General features: G+C 40.7%; 1 protein-coding gene across 7 annotated transcripts in view; it reads left to right on the top strand.

The window, feature by feature from the left end:
* The window catches only part of utrn (utrophin), a 305,780-nt gene that overhangs the window by 224,966 nt on the left and 62,509 nt on the right, over positions 1–18,305 (top strand). For all 7 annotated transcript variants that reach the window (XM_089124741.1, XM_089124740.1, XM_089124743.1 and 4 more), the window contains 7 exons: positions 44–190; positions 2,858–2,936; positions 4,261–4,321; positions 11,687–11,748; positions 13,004–13,078; positions 16,467–16,668; positions 18,049–18,134. In XM_089124741.1, the coding sequence (XP_088980867.1) occupies positions 44–190; positions 2,858–2,936; positions 4,261–4,321; positions 11,687–11,748; positions 13,004–13,078; positions 16,467–16,668; positions 18,049–18,134 (712 nt within the window). The remainder of the gene's footprint in view (positions 1–43; positions 191–2,857; positions 2,937–4,260; positions 4,322–11,686; positions 11,749–13,003; positions 13,079–16,466; positions 16,669–18,048; positions 18,135–18,305) is intronic.

Genomic DNA, 18,305 nt, shown 5'->3' with positions numbered 1-18,305 from the left:
AGATAAAGCTGGTAATGTGATTATGGTAATGTGTGTGTTCCAGGCGTTTCGTGAGGAGACTGCTCCTCTGAAGCAGGATGTTCGAGCTGTGAATGATCTGGCAGGTCAGCTGACCCCCCTGGACGTCCAGCTGTCCTCCACCACCAGCCGCCAGTTAGACAACCTCAACATGCGCTGGAAACTACTGCAGGTCCTCTGCCTACACCTTACACTCTTTCCTTCACAGCTCTTTTACTTGCCCTTTTAATTCCCCTTTCCTGCCTAATCCTAATTCCTGCCTTTTCCTCCCCATACTCTTTTCTTGTTTCCTTTTCTGCCTTGCCCTGTTCCTTTCATGCAGGTCCTTTTCCTTTGTTCTATATTTCTTTCTCTTCATTTACTTTCCTCTTACTTTCCTCTTCCTCATCCTTCATGCAAGTACTCTACACAGTCCTATCCTTAATCCTTCCCTTCCCATCCCTTCCCCTTTCCTTTCCTTCCCCTTCCCTTCCCCTCCCTTCCCATTCCTTCCCTTTCCCCTTCCCCTTCCCTTTCCCCTTCCCTTCCCTTCCCTTCCCTTCCCCTTCCCTTCCCTCTCCCCTCCCTTCCCTCTCCCCTTTCCTTTCCTTCCCCTTCCCTTCCCCTCCCTTCCCATTCCTTCCCTTTCCCCTTCCCCTTCCCTTCCCTTCCCATCCCTTCCCCTTTCCTTTCCTTCCCCTTCCCTTCCCCTCCCTTCCCATTCCTTCCCTTTCCCCTTCCCTTTCCCCTTCCCTTCCCCTTCCCTTCCCCTTCCCCTTCCCTTCCCTTCCCTTCCCTTCCCCTTCCCTCTCCCCTTCCCTTCCCTTCCCTTCCCCTTCCCCTTCCCTTCCCTTCCCTTCCCCTTCCCTTCCCTTCCCTTCCCCTTCCCTTCCCTTCCCATCCCTTCCCTTTCCCCTTCCCCTTCCCTCTCCCCTCCCTTCCCTCTCCCCTCCCTTCACCTCCCTTCCCTTCCGATCCCTTCCCTTCTCTTCCCTTCTCTTCCTCTTCGCCCTCCCCTCCCCTTCCCCTCCCTTCCCATCCCTTCCCCTTCCCATCCCTTTCCTTTCCCCTTCCCTTCCCTTCCCTTCCCCTTCCCCTTCCCTCTCCCCTCCCTTCCGATCCCTTCCCTTCTCTTCCTCTTCGCCCTCCCCTCCCATCCCCTTCCCTCTCCCTTCCCTTCCCTCTCCCATCCCTCTCCCATCCCCTTCCCTCTCCCTTCCCTTCCCTCTCCCATCCCTCTCCCTTCCCCTTCCCTTCCCTTCCCTCTCCCTTCCCTTTCTCTTCCCTTCTCTTCCCCTTCGCCCTGCCCTCCCTTCCGCTTACCCTTCCCTTCCCTCTCCCTTCTCCTTCCCCTCCCTTCCCCTTCCCCTTCCCTCTCCCTTCTGCTTACCCTTCCCTCTCCCTTCTCCTTCCCCTTCCCTCTCCCTTCCTTCTCCCTTCCCCTTCTCCTTCCCTCTCCCTTCCCCTTCCCCTTCTCCTTCCCTCTCCCTTCCTTTCCCTTCCCTTCCCTCTCCCTTCCCTCGCCCTTGCCCTTCCTCTTCTCTCTCCTCCCTCCCTCCCTCCCCTCCTCTTCCCTCCCCTCCCTTTCCCCTCCCTCTCCCTTCCTCTTACCCTTACCCTCCCCCCTGCCCTTTCCCCTTCCTCTTCCCCTTCCCCCTCCTCTTCCCTCCCTTCCCTCTCCCCTTCCCTCTCCCCTCCCTTCCCTCTCCCCTCCCTTCACCTCCCTTCCCTTCCGATCCCTTCCCTTCTCTTCCCTTCTCTTCCCTTCTCTTCCTCTTCGCCCTCCCCTCCCCTTCCCCTCCCTTCCCATCCCTTCCCCTTCCCCTTCCCATCCCTTCCCTTCCCTTTCCTTTCCCCTTCCCTTCCCTTCCCTTCCCTTCCCCTTCCCCTTCCCTCTCCCCTTCCTTCCCCTCCCTTCCCTTCCCTTCCGATCCCTTCCCTTCTCTTCCTCTTCGCCCTCCCCTCCCATCCCCTTCCCTCTCCCTTCCCTTCCCTCTCCCATCCCTCTCCCATCCCCTTCCCTCTCCCTTCCCTTCCCTCTCCCATCCCTCTCCCTTCCCCTTCCCTTCCCTTCCCTCTCCCTTCCCTTTCTCTTCCCTTCTCTTCCCCTTCGCCCTGCCCTCCCTTCCGCTTACCCTTCCCTTCCCTCTCCCTTCTCCTTCCCCTCCCTTCCCCTTCCCCTTCCCTTCCCTCTCCCTTCTGCTTACCCTTCCCTCTCCCTTCTCCTTCCCCTTCCCTCTCCCTTCCTTCTCCCTTCCCCTTCTCCTTCCCTCTCCCTTCCCCTTCCCCTTCTCCTTCCCTCTCCCTTCCTTTCCCTTCCCTTCCCTCTCCCTTCCCTCGCCCTTGCCCTTCCTCTTCTCTCTCCTCCCTCCCTCCCTCCCCTCCTCTTCCCTCCCCTCCCTTTCCCCTCCCTCTCCCTTCCTCTTACCCTTACCCTCCCCCCTGCCCTTTCCCCTTCCTCTTCCCCTTCCCCCTCCTCTTCCCTCCCTTCCCTCTCCCCTCCCTCTCCCTTCCTCTTCTCTCGCCTCCCTCCCCTCCCTCCCTTTTACATTTCCTTCTAATGAATCCTCGCTTCTCTAAAGGTGATTTGTGTAATCATCCTAGTCTGTGTGTATGAGAGTATGCTGTTGTCAATAGAGTAATTGGTGTGTGTTTGTGTGTGTTTGAGCTGTGATGAGACCATATCTGTTTTCCACAGGGTGTATTTCGAACACTCACTGAGACTGTAGACTGTGTGTCTGTTCATTACTGTCTTTCAAATGCTGAGTTGTTTACCCTGCTTTGAGAGTGTGGATGCATTTTTTCAGCATGTTTGTGATACTTGTCCGGCTTATCTTTTTCTCTCTCTGTCTCTCTCCAGGCTTCTGTAGAGGACAGGTTGAAGCTCTTACGGGAAGCACACAGGGATTTTGGACCTTCCTCTCAACACTTCTTATCCAGTGAGTCACTAACCCACATTTAAACAGTAAAAACATGAATAGGTTTACATAATCATGCTATTCTTTAACCCTGCCTAAAAAGTTACTGGTACTTGCATTAATACATAAATATAACTATCCCTTTAAAAAGACCAGCATGAATTTTCAGTGGTTAGTGCTTATTTAGTGCTGGTCTAGTTGTTGGTCTTTTCAGAAGAAACCCCTTAATAAAGGTTTTAAAACCGCATAACTCATTTCACACCTTTTGATATAAATGATACTTTAAATCATTCAGCTTGTTTAAGAATGGTCCGATGTTACTTTGTCCGAACGTAAACCTGTGTCTTTTTTATTATTGTGTTTTAGCAGGGGATTTTTTCATTTTCATTGTACATACAAATGTACAATGTAATTGATTGTGTACAGTGTAAATGTAATCAGTGTCATTGTTGCAGACATTTGCCACTTCACTCTGAGGGGACACAACTAATTAAAATTCATTTTATTCTAATTGACACAAGTTTACACTCACGCACAAACAATATCTGGCAGCCATGTAAAATTAAACAGCCAGTGTCAGATACTGTGGAAAATCAGACATCACAGTCCACACACACACACACTAAGCTTTTGTGTTTAATAATTCAGAGGTTAATCGTCTACTATTTTCTGTTTTAGTGGACTGTCAAGAGCAGTCATGAACACACACACACACACACACACACACACACACACACACACACACACACACACTAGATTTAGTTTAGCAGTTTTAATGTTTCCTTTTATTGGCTGTATTGTGCCAGTTACATTTAAACGAAACAACAAGTTATATAACATACAAATTATATTCTCTCTCTCTCTCATCTCATGGTCTCATCAAACCTTTTTTTCCTGAAAGGTTGGCAGCAAATGGCAGCAAATTATTATTATTTTTTTACCTTATTACAACACCCGCCATGTCCTTTTCTGTCCCATCTTGTCCTTTCACATCTCCATCCCAGGACTGCGCTGGGAGTTACTCCGCAGCTCGACCCTTCGATTCATAGAGTTCAGTGTGTATTGGGTAATGCTGACGCGCTTCAAACTTTTAGAGTTTGTTCTTTGAAGTTGTATCATCCCGTTTCCCATGCCATTAGCTTCAAAAGCAGTGTTGCGTACACTACATTCTGCTGAGAGAGCAGATGGGTAATATATATCATCAAGTGTGTACCTCTGGAACGAGGATTTAGTGTCGGGAGAAATTAAAAGGGTCCGCTGATATGAGGGAGATGTTCTTAATTAATGCTTCATTTCCCAACACCATCATGACCAGACCCCATCTAATCTTTTATTATGTCCGCAGCTTCAGTGCAGACGCCCTGGCAGAGAGCGGTGTCCCAAAATAAAGTGCCCTACTACATCAAGTAAGTGCTGCGTCTGACACACACATCTGTTTCCACGTGGACCGATCTCTTGAAGGGTGCTTTCACTTTTTTTGTGGTCCAAAAGATGTTTTGCTTTGTTCAATACTGATATACTACTTATTTATTTCTATCAAACCTTCTTTCTATTTTACACATTTCTAAAGTAATAGCCTCCAAAATCTCCTGTAAAATACAAAAATGTTAGTATCATCTGCCAATAGAACTAATTTTATGTGATTTATTTATTTATTTAAAATGTGAAAAAAATAAAAGTAACCGAGAGAAAGAATAATACACTTTATGAATTAATTTGCATGGTTACTTCATTTATTAGTCACTAAACTGAGTTTCCGAATTGCAGCGAACCGATTGTTCCATGTCTGGAGTTTAGTAGTGTAGAAAAGGAGATGAAAGTGTGTGTAGGCGGCAGGTGTGTTGTGAGGAATGGCCAGTAGCTGAACGTCTTTAGCGCGTATGGCTCTGACAGCACCCATATGGCTGTGCATTCATGAATACACCACAGATCCTTTTTTCCCCTTCATCGTTTCATTTCCTGAGGGAATCTTTCTTACATGTCCACAAAACCCTTGTGTGTGACTTTAGAGCGCTGCTCTCCAGAACAAACGTTTGCTTCTCTGTGCATTGTGTCCTCGCGGCTCGTTGATCTTCCTGCCGCGAGCCTGGGCGAATTAGCAAAGCGAATTAAAAGTGTCTGTGAGGGAATGCCCTGACCCCTCTGAAGACCAAACTCAGCGCAGGGCAGTCTGCACCAGCTCATTTGTCTGTATAATAACTTTAAAGTGGAAAGAATTGCGACAAAGTGGGTATTGTGTGTGGCAAGGTGTTTTCACCATTGGGTTATCTTTAATCAAACATCTTTAAGTGGTCAAAAGGTGTAAAATAACCCAGTTCTCTAAGCATTCACACTGGTCCTGCTCTCAAATGTGGTTTCAGATCTCTTTCTGTTTGTTTTTGGGTCTTTCTATGCACAGTATTGTGTGTTTGTTTGTGTTAACCTGCCCACCTGAATTTTACTTATTGCATGGCACCTTACCGAACTGATAAATACAAAGGAAATATACAAATAATGTATTTTTATTATTATTAATGTTGTTATGTTAGAAGAGAGATGTGTAAAAGAGATTTACTGTTATTAGAATACTATTTAAAGGGTTAGTTCACCCAAAAATGAAAATTCTGTCAGTACTTACTCACCCTCATGTTGTTCCAACCCCGTAAGACCTTCGTTCATCTTCGGGACACAAATTAAGATATTTAAGATATTAAAATCGCTCCTGCATACTAGTCCATAGGCTTCTTGAGGGAATGGCTCTTGCTGTCCTCGAAAAGTCATTAAAGACATCGTTAAAATAGTCCAAGTGACTACAGTGGCTCAATCTTAACTTTATCAAACGACGAGAACACTTTTGTGCGCAAAAAAACAACAAAAATAACGACTTTATTTCAACTATTCACTTCCTTCTCCATGAGCCTGTAGTCAGTTAACGTAGTGTGATTGCGTAGAGCTACGTCACACGAAGGCTCACTATTGGCCGACGCTGGTCATGTGTGTGATGCGTGTGACGTACAATAACAGAAGCTTACGCTATTAAACTAGTAACCTGACTCGCGCAGAGGGAGAAATAAACGAATTTGCGCACAAAAGTGTTCTTGTCGTTTGATAAACTTAAGATTGAGCCCCTGTAGTCACTTGGACTATTTTAACGATGTCTTTAATGACTTTTCGAGGACAGCAAGTGTCATTCCCTCAAGAAGCCTATGGACTAGTATGCAGGAGCGATCTTAATATCTTAAATATCTTAATTTGTGTTGCGAAGATGAACGAAGGTCTTACGGGGTTGAACAACATGAGGGTGAGTAAATACTGACAGAATTTTCATTTTTGGGTGAACTAACCCTTTAATAGCTGTTTGTGTGTGTGCATTTATATGTGTATATTTATGTACATAGCTATAACAATTATTATTGTTTTTATTATTATTCACATTTTTTGAAAATTATTTTATAAAATAATGCCCAGAAATGTTCTTATGGTCTTATATAAGTCACTCACATGAGTGAAATGCTGACTCTTCTCCACTACAACACAAACTTTCTCTAACACACACCAATACTTACGCCGACTCATATCGTCAAACATTAATTGGAGAGATCAAAGGGATGAAATGTGTTTGAAACTCGAGTGTGTGTGTGTGTTGGTTATTATTTTAAAGCTTGTCAAGTGGAGATGATGATGTCTCAAATGTCGGTCCTGCGTAAAGAGTGATGGAGAGAGGTCATAAGAAAGGAAAAGTATTTTATCTACAAAGTATTTTTGTCGAAAAGCTTATTTCTCTAACTCTTAAGACTGTTTTGTGAATATAATGAGTTGAGTAGAGTTCATGTTTATTCATCTCAGTGTGTGAGACCGGCTCCCTGGACTTCAGAGAAGTGTGTGTGTGTGTGTGTGTGTTGAGATGAGAGAGCAGCATCTAATCCTGTCAGCAGCTCACCGCTGTGAATAAAACACATCTCGCATCCTCCACTGTAAGCGTGTGCCTGCTTCCTGCAGAATCAAACTAAGCTGTTACTTCTTAGTTTTTTTGTGCTTTACACATTTACACAACTGTAATTTACACTGTATTTACACTACTGAAAATATATTAGTTTCCACCAAAGTATGAAGCAGCACAACTGTTTTCAACTTTGATAATAATAAGAAATGTTTCTTGATCATCAAATCATATCAGAATGATTTCTGAAGGATCATGTGACATTGATGCTGAACATTCAGCTTTAATCACAATAAATTGCTTTTTAAACATCACAACAGCTATTTTAAATTGTCATAATATTTCACAATATTACGTTTTTTACTGTATTTTTTGATCACATCGAGCAGCTCCTCCCCTTTTTAAAATAGCCAATGGCGTTTAGTTTATATCACAACTCGGCCAGAGCTGTTGAGCTTGATAAAGCCGCACTTGACATCTTATGTCAGCCAAAGTCGAATATATTCCCATTTTAGACTTAATATGAAACTGTTGCTAAAGCAAAACTGTGATCATAATCATGCTAATCATTCAGTGCAGAATTCAAACATTTTTTTGGGCTGCACCGACTCAATCATATAATCCGCTGTAAATTTGCGCCAATGGAAAGCATATTTACACTGTCTGAATCATTCCCTATCCCCTATATAGTGCACTGTGTGCCATTCATCATGTAGAAAACAGTAAATATTTCAGCCACAGCTTCATCGTCTATTTATAATATGGGGGCGGGGCTTCAGATTCTGAGTGATGTCATCAAAATCGTTGATCCATATTGATGAAAGTGAGAGACTGTTAGTTTTGAATGCTTATATCTTCTAAATCCGAATTGTGTTATTGCTTTGGACCACATTAGCTTATAGTAGATAACCTTAAAGGAGTAGTTCACTTTAAAAAAAAAACAACTTTTGCTGATAATTTTCTCGCCCCCATGTCATCCAAGATGTCCATGTCTTTCTTTCTTCAGTCGAAAAGAAATTAAGGTTTTTGATGAAAACATTCCAGGATTTTCTCCACATAATGGACTTCAATGGGAACCAAACGGTTCAAGGTTCAAAAGACAGTTTCAGTGCAAATTACAAACTATTCAAAGGGCTCCAGATGATGAATAAGGGTCTTATCAAGCGAAACGATCGCTCATTTAAAAAATAAATAACAAAGTTTAAGTTTTATAAGCACAAATGCTCGCCTTCCTCTGTTCTGTGATGCGTTCGTAACTCTCCTGTTTGAACTCGTTCATCAAAATGAACGAATCTTTTTCCCGAGTCATTTGGTTCATTCAACAAACGAAACGAACTAAATGACATGGACTCTTGGATGACATGGGGGTGAGTGAACTACTCCTTTAAGGCTAACATATACAAAAAAATATGTTAGTTTCATGGGGACATGCTGTCTGAGTGTCTCAGACTGTGAGTACGCCACGTAACAAGCTCACTGTAGTTTCCAGTCTTCGTTGTTCTCCTGCTGCCTATTTCACCCGTGTGCAGTAACCAGCCGAATTACCCTCCAGACACTGCGGCCCTCGCTGATCCTCGCGGCTGAAAATCAATCTCTGTGACAGAGCCATCATCCGCCGCCACCGGGTCCAGGCATGCGTCAGTAAAGCTGAACCCTGAACGCCCATCTGGGTCTATTTAAAGCTGCTCTCGTCCCTGGCGTTCTGTCTGTCGGGTTTGGCTGAGATGGACAGTCGGAGACCGTTTGAGCCGTTCGCCGACGCCAGCGGAGCGGAGAGGACCTCTCATCAACCTGTGAATGAGATGAGGAGATTCACTTAACACCTGCTGACAGCCTCTGGCTCTCTCACTCGCTCCCTCCAAACACAAACTCAGTGAGACTCAGCCTGGGAGTGTGTGTGGGAAGCAGTTCTGGTGTTGGACTCGAGACTAGAACAACTCCAACCGTTATTTGTCAGGGTATATGCAATGCCTGATTGTTACAGAAATAGCCAAAATGCACAAAAATGTACATTTTCATGAGTGACTCCCCATCATGCCATACCTGAGGTGTGTGTCTTTCGTCTGTAAGAGTGTGTATGCGTTCGTTCGTTCATTCACACACCCACTTTGTTTGAGCTTCATAGAGAGAAATATTTCGGGTCTCTGTGACAAGTATTTACTGAGTTAGTCATGTTTAAGTTTGACGTTTTTCACAATGAACTTCACTGACAGAGAGAAGGCAAAACGCGCATCATGTTTATTTTTCTTTAAGCAGAACACTTGTGAGTATTGTGAGTATGCACACAAAAAGACCCTTAACAGGATCGAATGATTTATAACACATATATGTAAGATCAAAACCAGCAGTAATTTGAGTCTTGTAATTTGGACTTGAAGAAAGTGAGCTCGCCGCGCCCCAGAGGGCTAAATATAGATCAATCCTAATTAAAGGTATAAAAGATATAAATTGAAGAGCACTGAGTGGTTTTCTCGGTCTTCTGTTGTTCGATTAACATTAATAACACAGACTGAATCAGTAGTATTGGGCTGCTGTCCCTTTAAGACCGAATGCACTGATCAAATATACTGTTTCTTTCTCATTTATTTAAGACAAAACCGACTGTGTTTACGAGAATACTTTGCAAACTGACTTTTTGAGGCTAATTGATGCTATTTACAATGTTTACTATTTAAGATGTTATTTAAACTAAGTTTAAATAGCTATAGATTCTACTTTAATTGCAGTGTTTTATTCGCGATAAGTGTAAATGGTAATTTTATTTATACTTATTAGTTCCAGATACAATTTGCACCTTAGTGTTGTTGTACTTTAAATGGCATGAAATAATAACATAGAGTTTACATTATTATATATATTTAAATTATTAAATGGATACCACCTTATTGGCACAATAAAGCCCTCCCTACAGCCACCCCATAAACACACACATTAGACACTATTTACACTTTTCCAATATTTTGTTAATTTTTTATTAAAATAAATGCCTGTCACTTTGACGTGGCTGTGGTTACAAGAGGTAAAAACGATATAAATACTGTTGGTTTTCTCACACAAACCGCTCGTTTCGTGTCTTAGGCCATCAATGTGTACTTACATTCACGAGTCATTAAATCATGTTTAATTTGGACTTCTCTGTGCATGCTCTTTGAGGTGGTGACCATAGACCTCCATTATATGACTGACAGACAAGAACGGACCTAAAAATATATATATATATATATATATATAAAACAGGAGGTTATAGGGAGTTTGGCAATACTTTCTGCTATGCAACAAGAAGACACTACCAACCCAGTGTTCTCCGTAGCTTTGCCTGGCCCAATCAGACGTCAGTGGGCGGAGTCAGTGTGAGTAGTCCAATCCCGGACATTTTGGGCGATCTTGAAACACATTTCCGGGCAGACTCATCACTAGTAGCCTACAGTAGACTTGTTGTTTAACGACTGCGCTCTGTTACCGGTAGGCGTGGCCTCCTAGGGCAGCGAAGCAAGTGCATTCTGGGAGTTGTTGTCTTTCATCCACATATGCCAAAAAATACATTTTCTGGCTTTTCTCAGTCTAGAAAGCTCCAAATTCAAAAATAATTTCACATTTCTTCTACATATATGAATCATTTTAAATACACATCCATCTTTCCGGAGGTGAAGTATCCCTTTAATTTGGAAAAACAGTGAAGAAGTAGCAATAGAAACATTATTATTACAACAACCTGTTGGCGGGGATGTGGGGAAAAGAGTGCAAACCATGTTCATATTTTTTTGTAGTGGCCTTCGATGGTGAATTATTGGATGGAACTTAAACAATGCATGGACAAGATTTTACAAATTAATCTACCTTTCACTTCTGACACACTTTATTTGGGAAGACTTAATATGCAAGGTAAAAAGAATCTGAATTGGAAAATGTTTAAAATCATGTTACTAGCAGGAAAAAAGGGAATTACTATGAAATGGCTAAAGGTGGAAGCGCCATGAAAGGAAAATTGGGTTGATGTGATGCATGATATATATGTTATTATGGAGAAACTGACCTCCACTTGTAGACTTGAAATGGATAAATTCAAGAGGTTGTGGAATGGATTCTTGAAATTTATTCAAACAATAAGATCAGACTTTGTCTGATTTATAATACCTGAGGCACTCCCCTGTTTTTGTTCTTGGGTTAGGGTTTATTATTATTATTTATTTATTTATTTATTTACTTATTTTTTATTATTGATTTTCTGTTTCGTTTTGAAAAAAAAATGATGATGTAGGACAAGGACAAATATGTTGTATAATATGACCAAAAGTGTATTTTATGTCTTGCAACGTCAATAAAAAAAAAAAGAAAAAAAAAGAAACATTATTATTATTTAGACCCAGTGAACCTGACCAATTACAGACCACTTCTGATTGGCTAAAATCCTGTGTGTGTGTGTGCCAGACAGTGAGGGTTAGCAGTGAGCATGTAATGGCAGCTGTGTTAGCGAGGTCATCCGAGTGGACACGTCTCCAGGGCTCTGGGTGGATCTGTCAGCTCACATCTGACCTCACACAAGTGAAATAGATAGCACAAAGAATCCAGTCCACACACACACACACACACACACACAGTCAGGGCGTATTTAAGACACGTCTCCCTACTTGTGTATGCTCTTCCTCCATTTCTGCTCTAGATTTTGATCTCTTTTGTTTGGTTCTGTCTCACCCCCGCAAGCCTTTTTGTGTCCAAGATAGCGTCTCTCTCACAAGCACACACACACACACACACACACACACACACACACACACACACACACAATAACAACAGACGGTGCAAGTGTTGTGTTTGTCAGAGTCTAATTCTCCCTCTCTGTCCACTTCTGCAGTCATCACAGTCAGACGACATGCTGGGACCATCCTAAGATGACGGAGCTGTATCATTCTCTTTGTAAGTGACACACACACACACACACACACACACACACTGAGTCGAATACATGTTTTGGGCCTCGAGAGATGCGCTGAGAGAAACTGAAGTCTCACCAAAATACACAGATGAATAAATACTGGACAGCAAGTGTCCGCTGTCAGTGCAGGTGTGTGTTCGTGTGAGGCAGGAAACCTCTAGAGTCATCACACACACACACACGGCACCGAACCAGATGTGAGAGAGTTAGTTTTGTGTTTGGTTTAGGTATATATATGAAGAGTTCAGATGCAAAAGCCTCTAAATGCCATTTGAAATTTTCTTCTTTAATGATGATTTTTATCAAACTTGTATATTTAAGTTCAGTAATTTCACTTAAATAACAATTAATAGGTAATTATCATTGCAATTTAAGTGAAATCACTGAACTTAAATATACAAGCTTGATAAAAATGATCGTTCTAGAAGAAAATTTCAAATGGCACTTAGAGGCTTTTGCATCTGAACTCTTCATATATATCAAAAATAATTAATACTGTTGTTAATGTCTCGAATAAGATTTTATGTTCTATATTTGAATTTTCGATTAAGTTATAGTTATTTAATTATATAATATTTCATATCCGGTAAATGCCAACCTTATTTTTGTTTTCAGTTTTAAATTTGATCTAATATTATATAACTAAATATTTGTAATAGTTTAATTTAACAGTCAAAAAGTAAACTTTTTGTGGTTTTGAAAATTGAATAGAATCGGTCAAGTTTTGTGTCCGGCTAGGTCGTCAGATCTCGCTGTTAATTCTACGCTGCTAATGCTAATGAGTGTGTTTACCTTCACAACAACACACTGATCGTTCTGAAAACACCAGGAAACCACGTTAGGATGGATTTTAAAATCAAATTGTTTTCCGGCTGATGTCAAACGGGATTTGTGTGAAGTTGACAGGTGAGACGAACATCTCGCTGTATTGATCATATTTTGTTAAGCATTTTTGACCTTTTCTTAATAAGAACAGTTCAACCTGTTACATGACCTTTACATCCCCCCACACAACCGGTGTCAGATCACACTTGTAAACACACTCATTAACAGACCCCTTTTAAAGATGAAGTCAAACACTGTATCAGTCTGCATGTTGTAATGAAATATGCTGTTTATAACGTATGTGGATGTGTGTGTGTCACAGTGTTTAGACGAATCATCTAAATAACTACAGACTCGTTCTCACACACACTTCAGGAAGTTTCTTGTGCTTTCTCTTCTGTTTCCATACAGCGGACCTCAACAATGTGCGCTTCTCCGCGTACAGGACGGCTATGAAGATCCGCCGGCTACAGAAAGCCCTCTGCTGTAAGTGTGTGTGTGTGTGATTAGAGCTGCATCGTCTCACTCCATCGGCTCAATTAACTTAGAGAGGCCCAATTAACAGCTCAAAGAGAATCCGTTAGGTGTGTGTGTGTGTGTGTGTGTGTGTGTGTGATGTCTCCACCACCTCACATCGTCATTTGCATCGCATGTTTGTTTTCTGAGTTGTTAATAGGTCTAATTAACAGGGAATATGTCATCCATCCATCGCTCCATCAAAGATGGTGTTCAGTCGCTGACGTGATCTAGCTGAGCCATGTAGACACGAGCAATCAAACCTGCGTGTTAATTATGTTAATTATGTTAATTAATCAGGTGTTTGCTTTAACATGACATTCTGCCCAGAAGCTTGATTTCTATTATATCAGTTGCTATTTTATTGCTTTCTGTATATATGAAATACATTCAAACCAAAATGTATATTTATTTCACAGTTTATTCGCTATAGTTTAGAAAATGGTGATATCACATCAAACCACCCAGACAGCAAACTGACATTGAATCAACGTGGAAACATGACATCGAAACAACGTTGATTTTGCTCGTCGAATTAACGCTGAACCAACGTCAGACGCGGCATTCTTCAAAGCGAAATGAAAATCGAAAATTGGTTTGCTTTCATAACGTTGAAACAACGCGTTGATTTTTAAGTTGATTTTCCGTTAGTTTTGAAAGAATGACGCGTCTGACGTTGGTTCAACGTTAATTCGATGAGCAGATCAACGTTGTTTCGATGTCATATTTCCACGTTGATTCAATATCAGTTTGCTATCTGGGCACAGTTCTCAGATCAGTGGATATTTGACTGGTTTTGTTCGTCCTTCTGTTGGACTCTCACACATGAATTATGTTGAATATCTGTTCAATTGAACTCCACAATTAGATAATACCAGTTTAGCTCAAATAGTGACCAAGCAATGCTTCATTGTGTTCAGTGTGTGTGTAAAACGAGCATTAGCAATTACAGAAAACACACTTGGTCTGGTCAAAATGTCTGGTCCCACATTTTTTTACGGTATAATATGTTACGGTTTACTTTATTTTGCTTTTTTTTTTTGTTTACATCTTGCAAAATGGTACCCACTAGTACTAAAATATCAGAAATGATAGCTGGTGTCTGAATAATCTTTGGTTTGACTGTACTTACATGCAATGATTAAAGGGTTAGTTCACCCAAAAATGAAAATTCTGTCAGTATTTACTCACCCTCATGTTTTTCCAACCCCGTAAGACCTTCGTTCATCTTCGCAACACAAATTATAGATATTTAAGATATTAAGATCACTCCTATATACTAGTCCATAGGCTTCTTGAGGGACTGGCTCTTGCTGTCCTCGAAAAGTCATTAAAGACATCGTTAAAATAGTCCAAGTGACTACAGGGGCTCAATCTTAACTTTATCAAACGACGAGAACACTTTTGTGCGCAAAAAAACAACAAAAATAACGACTTTATTTCAACTATTGGTTTATTTCTCCCTCTGCGCGAGTCAGGTTACTAGTTTAATAGCGTAAGCTTCTGTTATTGTACGTCACACGCATCACACACACATGACCAGCGTCGGCCAATAGTGAGCCTACGTGTGACGTAGCTCTACGCAATCAGACACGTTAACTGACTACAGGCTCATGGAGAAGGAAGTGAATAGTTGAAATAAAGTCGTTATTTTTGTTGTTTTTTTGCGCACAAAAGTGTTCTCGTCGTTTGATAAAGTTAAGATTGAGCCCCTGTAGTCACTTGGACTATTTTAACGATGTCTTTAATGACTTTTCGAGGACAGCAAGAGCCAGTCCCTCAAGAAGCCTATGGACTGTATGCAGGAGCGATCTTAATATCTTAAATATCTTAATTTGTGTCCCGAAGATGAACGAAGGTCTTACGGGGTTGAACAACGTGAGGGTGAGTAAATACTGACAGAATTTTCATTTTTGGGTGAACTAACCCTTTAAGCTCACACTGGATAACTTATTATGTGCTTCCACATTTTGCTCATCAGGATTGTTGTATCGCATTGTTAATTTAGTTTTAGGTAATAATATTCCAGTAATGATAATCATGATAATTGTTCAACCCTATTCACGACCTTATCTGGTATGTTTTGAGATTTAATAGCGTCTGAACTGTTTCTTGAAGAACTCAAATGGCTTTTGATTTAAATATTAATATAAGAAAACCTCGCTGATTGTGAGCATGTATAGTCACTGGATGGAAAATATGCCCTTTAATGTGTTTTTAATGACTTGGATTACTATTTAATTACTTAAAAAGACAGAGATTTCTCCTCTAATGCTCCACTAGAAAGTCATAATCTCAACAAAAAAATTATTTCTTGTAATCCAGATGTTATTTACATTGCCAAAAATCAAACTCAGATAGCTGATATTGTTATCCAGTGAGATCTTCACACAATCATGTCTTATGCTATTGAAATGTGCAGTTTTATGATCAAAGCTCTCTAGTTTTAATATATATAATGCGATACAATACAGTGATGATTGAGAGAAAAGCCTGTCGATCATATGTGACTAATAAATTATGGATAATTAAGTAAATATTCATCTTCAAACATAACTACTACAATCAGGTGAATCGACACTGAAGTTGGGCGTTTGTTACACTAAAAAGCCTGGTGACACTTTACTGTGCATGACACCTTCATAACCATGAATATGAAGTAGGGTTTATGCATGTTTATGACAACTGGCATTAAGTGTCATTTGCTCAATAATGACATTTTGAATGCAAATATGACATTGTTTGAGATGTCTTTGTTTTGACATCTTGACATAAACCAATACATCATAACCTGTCAGTGTCTTTGTCATGATATCTTGACATTAAATGAAGTTAAACTGTGATGTGGTTGGCTTTGACATTGGCTGTCATGAGGCATTATAACTGTGTCATGAATATGTTTCGTGAGCTCAACTACAGTGGTACTAATTGAATTTGTCATTAAAAATTATAATGTCTTCATGACGGCCAATGTCGAAACCAACCGCCTGACAGTTTAATGTAATGTTAACCAATAAAGCTGTTATGATGTATTGGTTTATGTCAAGGTGTCATAACAAGACATCTCAAACAATGTCTTATTTGCATTAAACATGTCATAACTGAGCAAATGACACTTAATAACAGTTTTCATAAACATGCACTTCATATTCAACACATATGTCATTTGATGATTATGTCATGTCAGTCTTATGCTCACCCCTTCAAGTCAAGTGTTACCAATGTGTTTTACTTGCGACTCAAGTCTAATTAGTCAGTATCAGGTTGACAGAAGGAGAATGTTTTGATGATGATTATAAATGTGTGATCAGTAGTCTTCATTGGGTTAAAGCTGTGTGTGTGTGTGTGTGTGTCTCAGTGGATCTGCTGGATCTGAGTGTGGCTCAGGCCATGTTCCAGCAACACAAGCTGACGCTGAACTCGCAGCAGCTGACGGTCCCCGAGGTCATCAACTGCCTGACCTCTGTGTATGACGGACTGGAGCAGGAACACAAAGACCTGGTCAACGTCCCGCTGTGTGTGGACATGTGTCTCAACTGGCTGCTCAATGTCTACGACACGTACGTATGGCACGACAACACTGGACAGTCTAGATGTGAAAGTGAGGAGCATTTATGGGTACAAGTCGGGAACCGGCCTACCTTACATATTTCAAGTCCAAAAAAAAAAAATGATTCCCAAGTGAAATTTTGACATTTTTCAGAGGGATTTGTGAATAAATCATTCCTGGCCTGATTTATGTGAAATTTTAATCTTTTTTTTTATTTTTTATTACAGTTATTTAATATAGTTTAGTTTAATTTAATATAGTTTTTTTTTATTACATTATTTTTTTTACAGTTTATTTTGATTTCCTATGTAATAAAGCATATATCCTGAAATACCTCTGAACAATGTTTTCATCTTGTGTGTAAACAAAATGAAAAAAAAAATAACTTTCCACCTGGCTTTATCATATGTTTAGATCTATCTACTGAAAATATATGCAAAATGGCACATATTTAATGAGATAATGCCTAATTTGCATAATTAAACATACAAATTTCAAAAACTTATAATACATTTTTTATATACTTGTATAAGTAATCAACTGAGGAAGTTTCATTGTGATATCTGTTATTTAAAATTTGACCCTATTCACCTACAGTAGGGTCTCGCCGTAAAAGTTGGTATTTTGCATATATATATATATATATACATAAAAAAGGCAGCGAGCCTCCAATATATCTTTGCTCTGACCCTTGATTATCGATCTAGAAAGTTGATTTCCTCATCTTGATTGCCTACTTAAAGAAAAACTAGGGGAAATGGTCCAACGACTGAGCAAGATATGCAATTTGGCGGCCTTTTGATGTGAAAATTAGAAGGTAAAAACTCAAAATTTCGCTTGGGAACCATTTTTTTGGACTTGAAATATGTAAGGTAGGCCGGTTCCCGACTTGTACCCTTAAATGCTCCTCACTTCTCATAGAAGGCCATTTTTCTAACGCAGTGTGTGTTCATGTTGCAGCCGCTTTTAAAATGGATGTTTTGGTTTAGAAATATGCTAAACTTATAAGTCTACGTAACATCAGAGTAAGTTCAGGGTGTCTCTGGTCTACTCGTTGACATTGCATTATGATTGTAGTCATGTGTGTGCGCAGTTGTGTGAATATCAACACTAAAGTTGCTCCACTGTTCTGAGCGTCTTTATTCCAGTTTCTGTTGTAAATGAGGAAGGAAACTGACACACGTGTGTTTTGCTGAAGGCTGGCCTGAAGCTCAGGGCTGATTGATGTGTGTGTGTGTTATTGTCAAAACCCTCAAGCTCAGGCCTGCAGTGCTGCCACACACTGTGTCGTACTAAATGAACACTGCGGAAATCTATTGTGGAATCAATAATGGGCAGATGTATATTGTGTTCATGTTTGCTCTTATCCACCATGTTCTTGTATCCTCAGGGGTCGCAGCGGGAAGATCCGAGTTCTGTCGATGAAGATTGGGCTCCTTTCTCTCTGTAAGGGTCACCTGGAGGAGAAATACAAATGTAAGATCTGTCATCTATCTATCTATCTATCTATCTATCTATCTATCTATCTATCTATCTATCTATCTATCTATCTATCTATCTATCTATCTATCTATCTATCTATCTATCTATCTATCTATCTATCTGTCTATCTGTCTGTCTGTCTGTCTGTCTGTCTGTCTATCCATC

The sequence above is a fragment of the Pimephales promelas genome, chromosome 20, assembly GCF_988280905.1.
Source record: "Pimephales promelas chromosome 20, fPimPro1.hap1.1, whole genome shotgun sequence".
In the NCBI taxonomy this organism is placed as follows: Eukaryota; Metazoa; Chordata; class Actinopteri; order Cypriniformes; family Leuciscidae; genus Pimephales; species Pimephales promelas.
The sequence above is the reverse complement of the archived record's forward strand: the minus strand, read 5'-3'. Positions and strand labels throughout refer to the sequence as shown.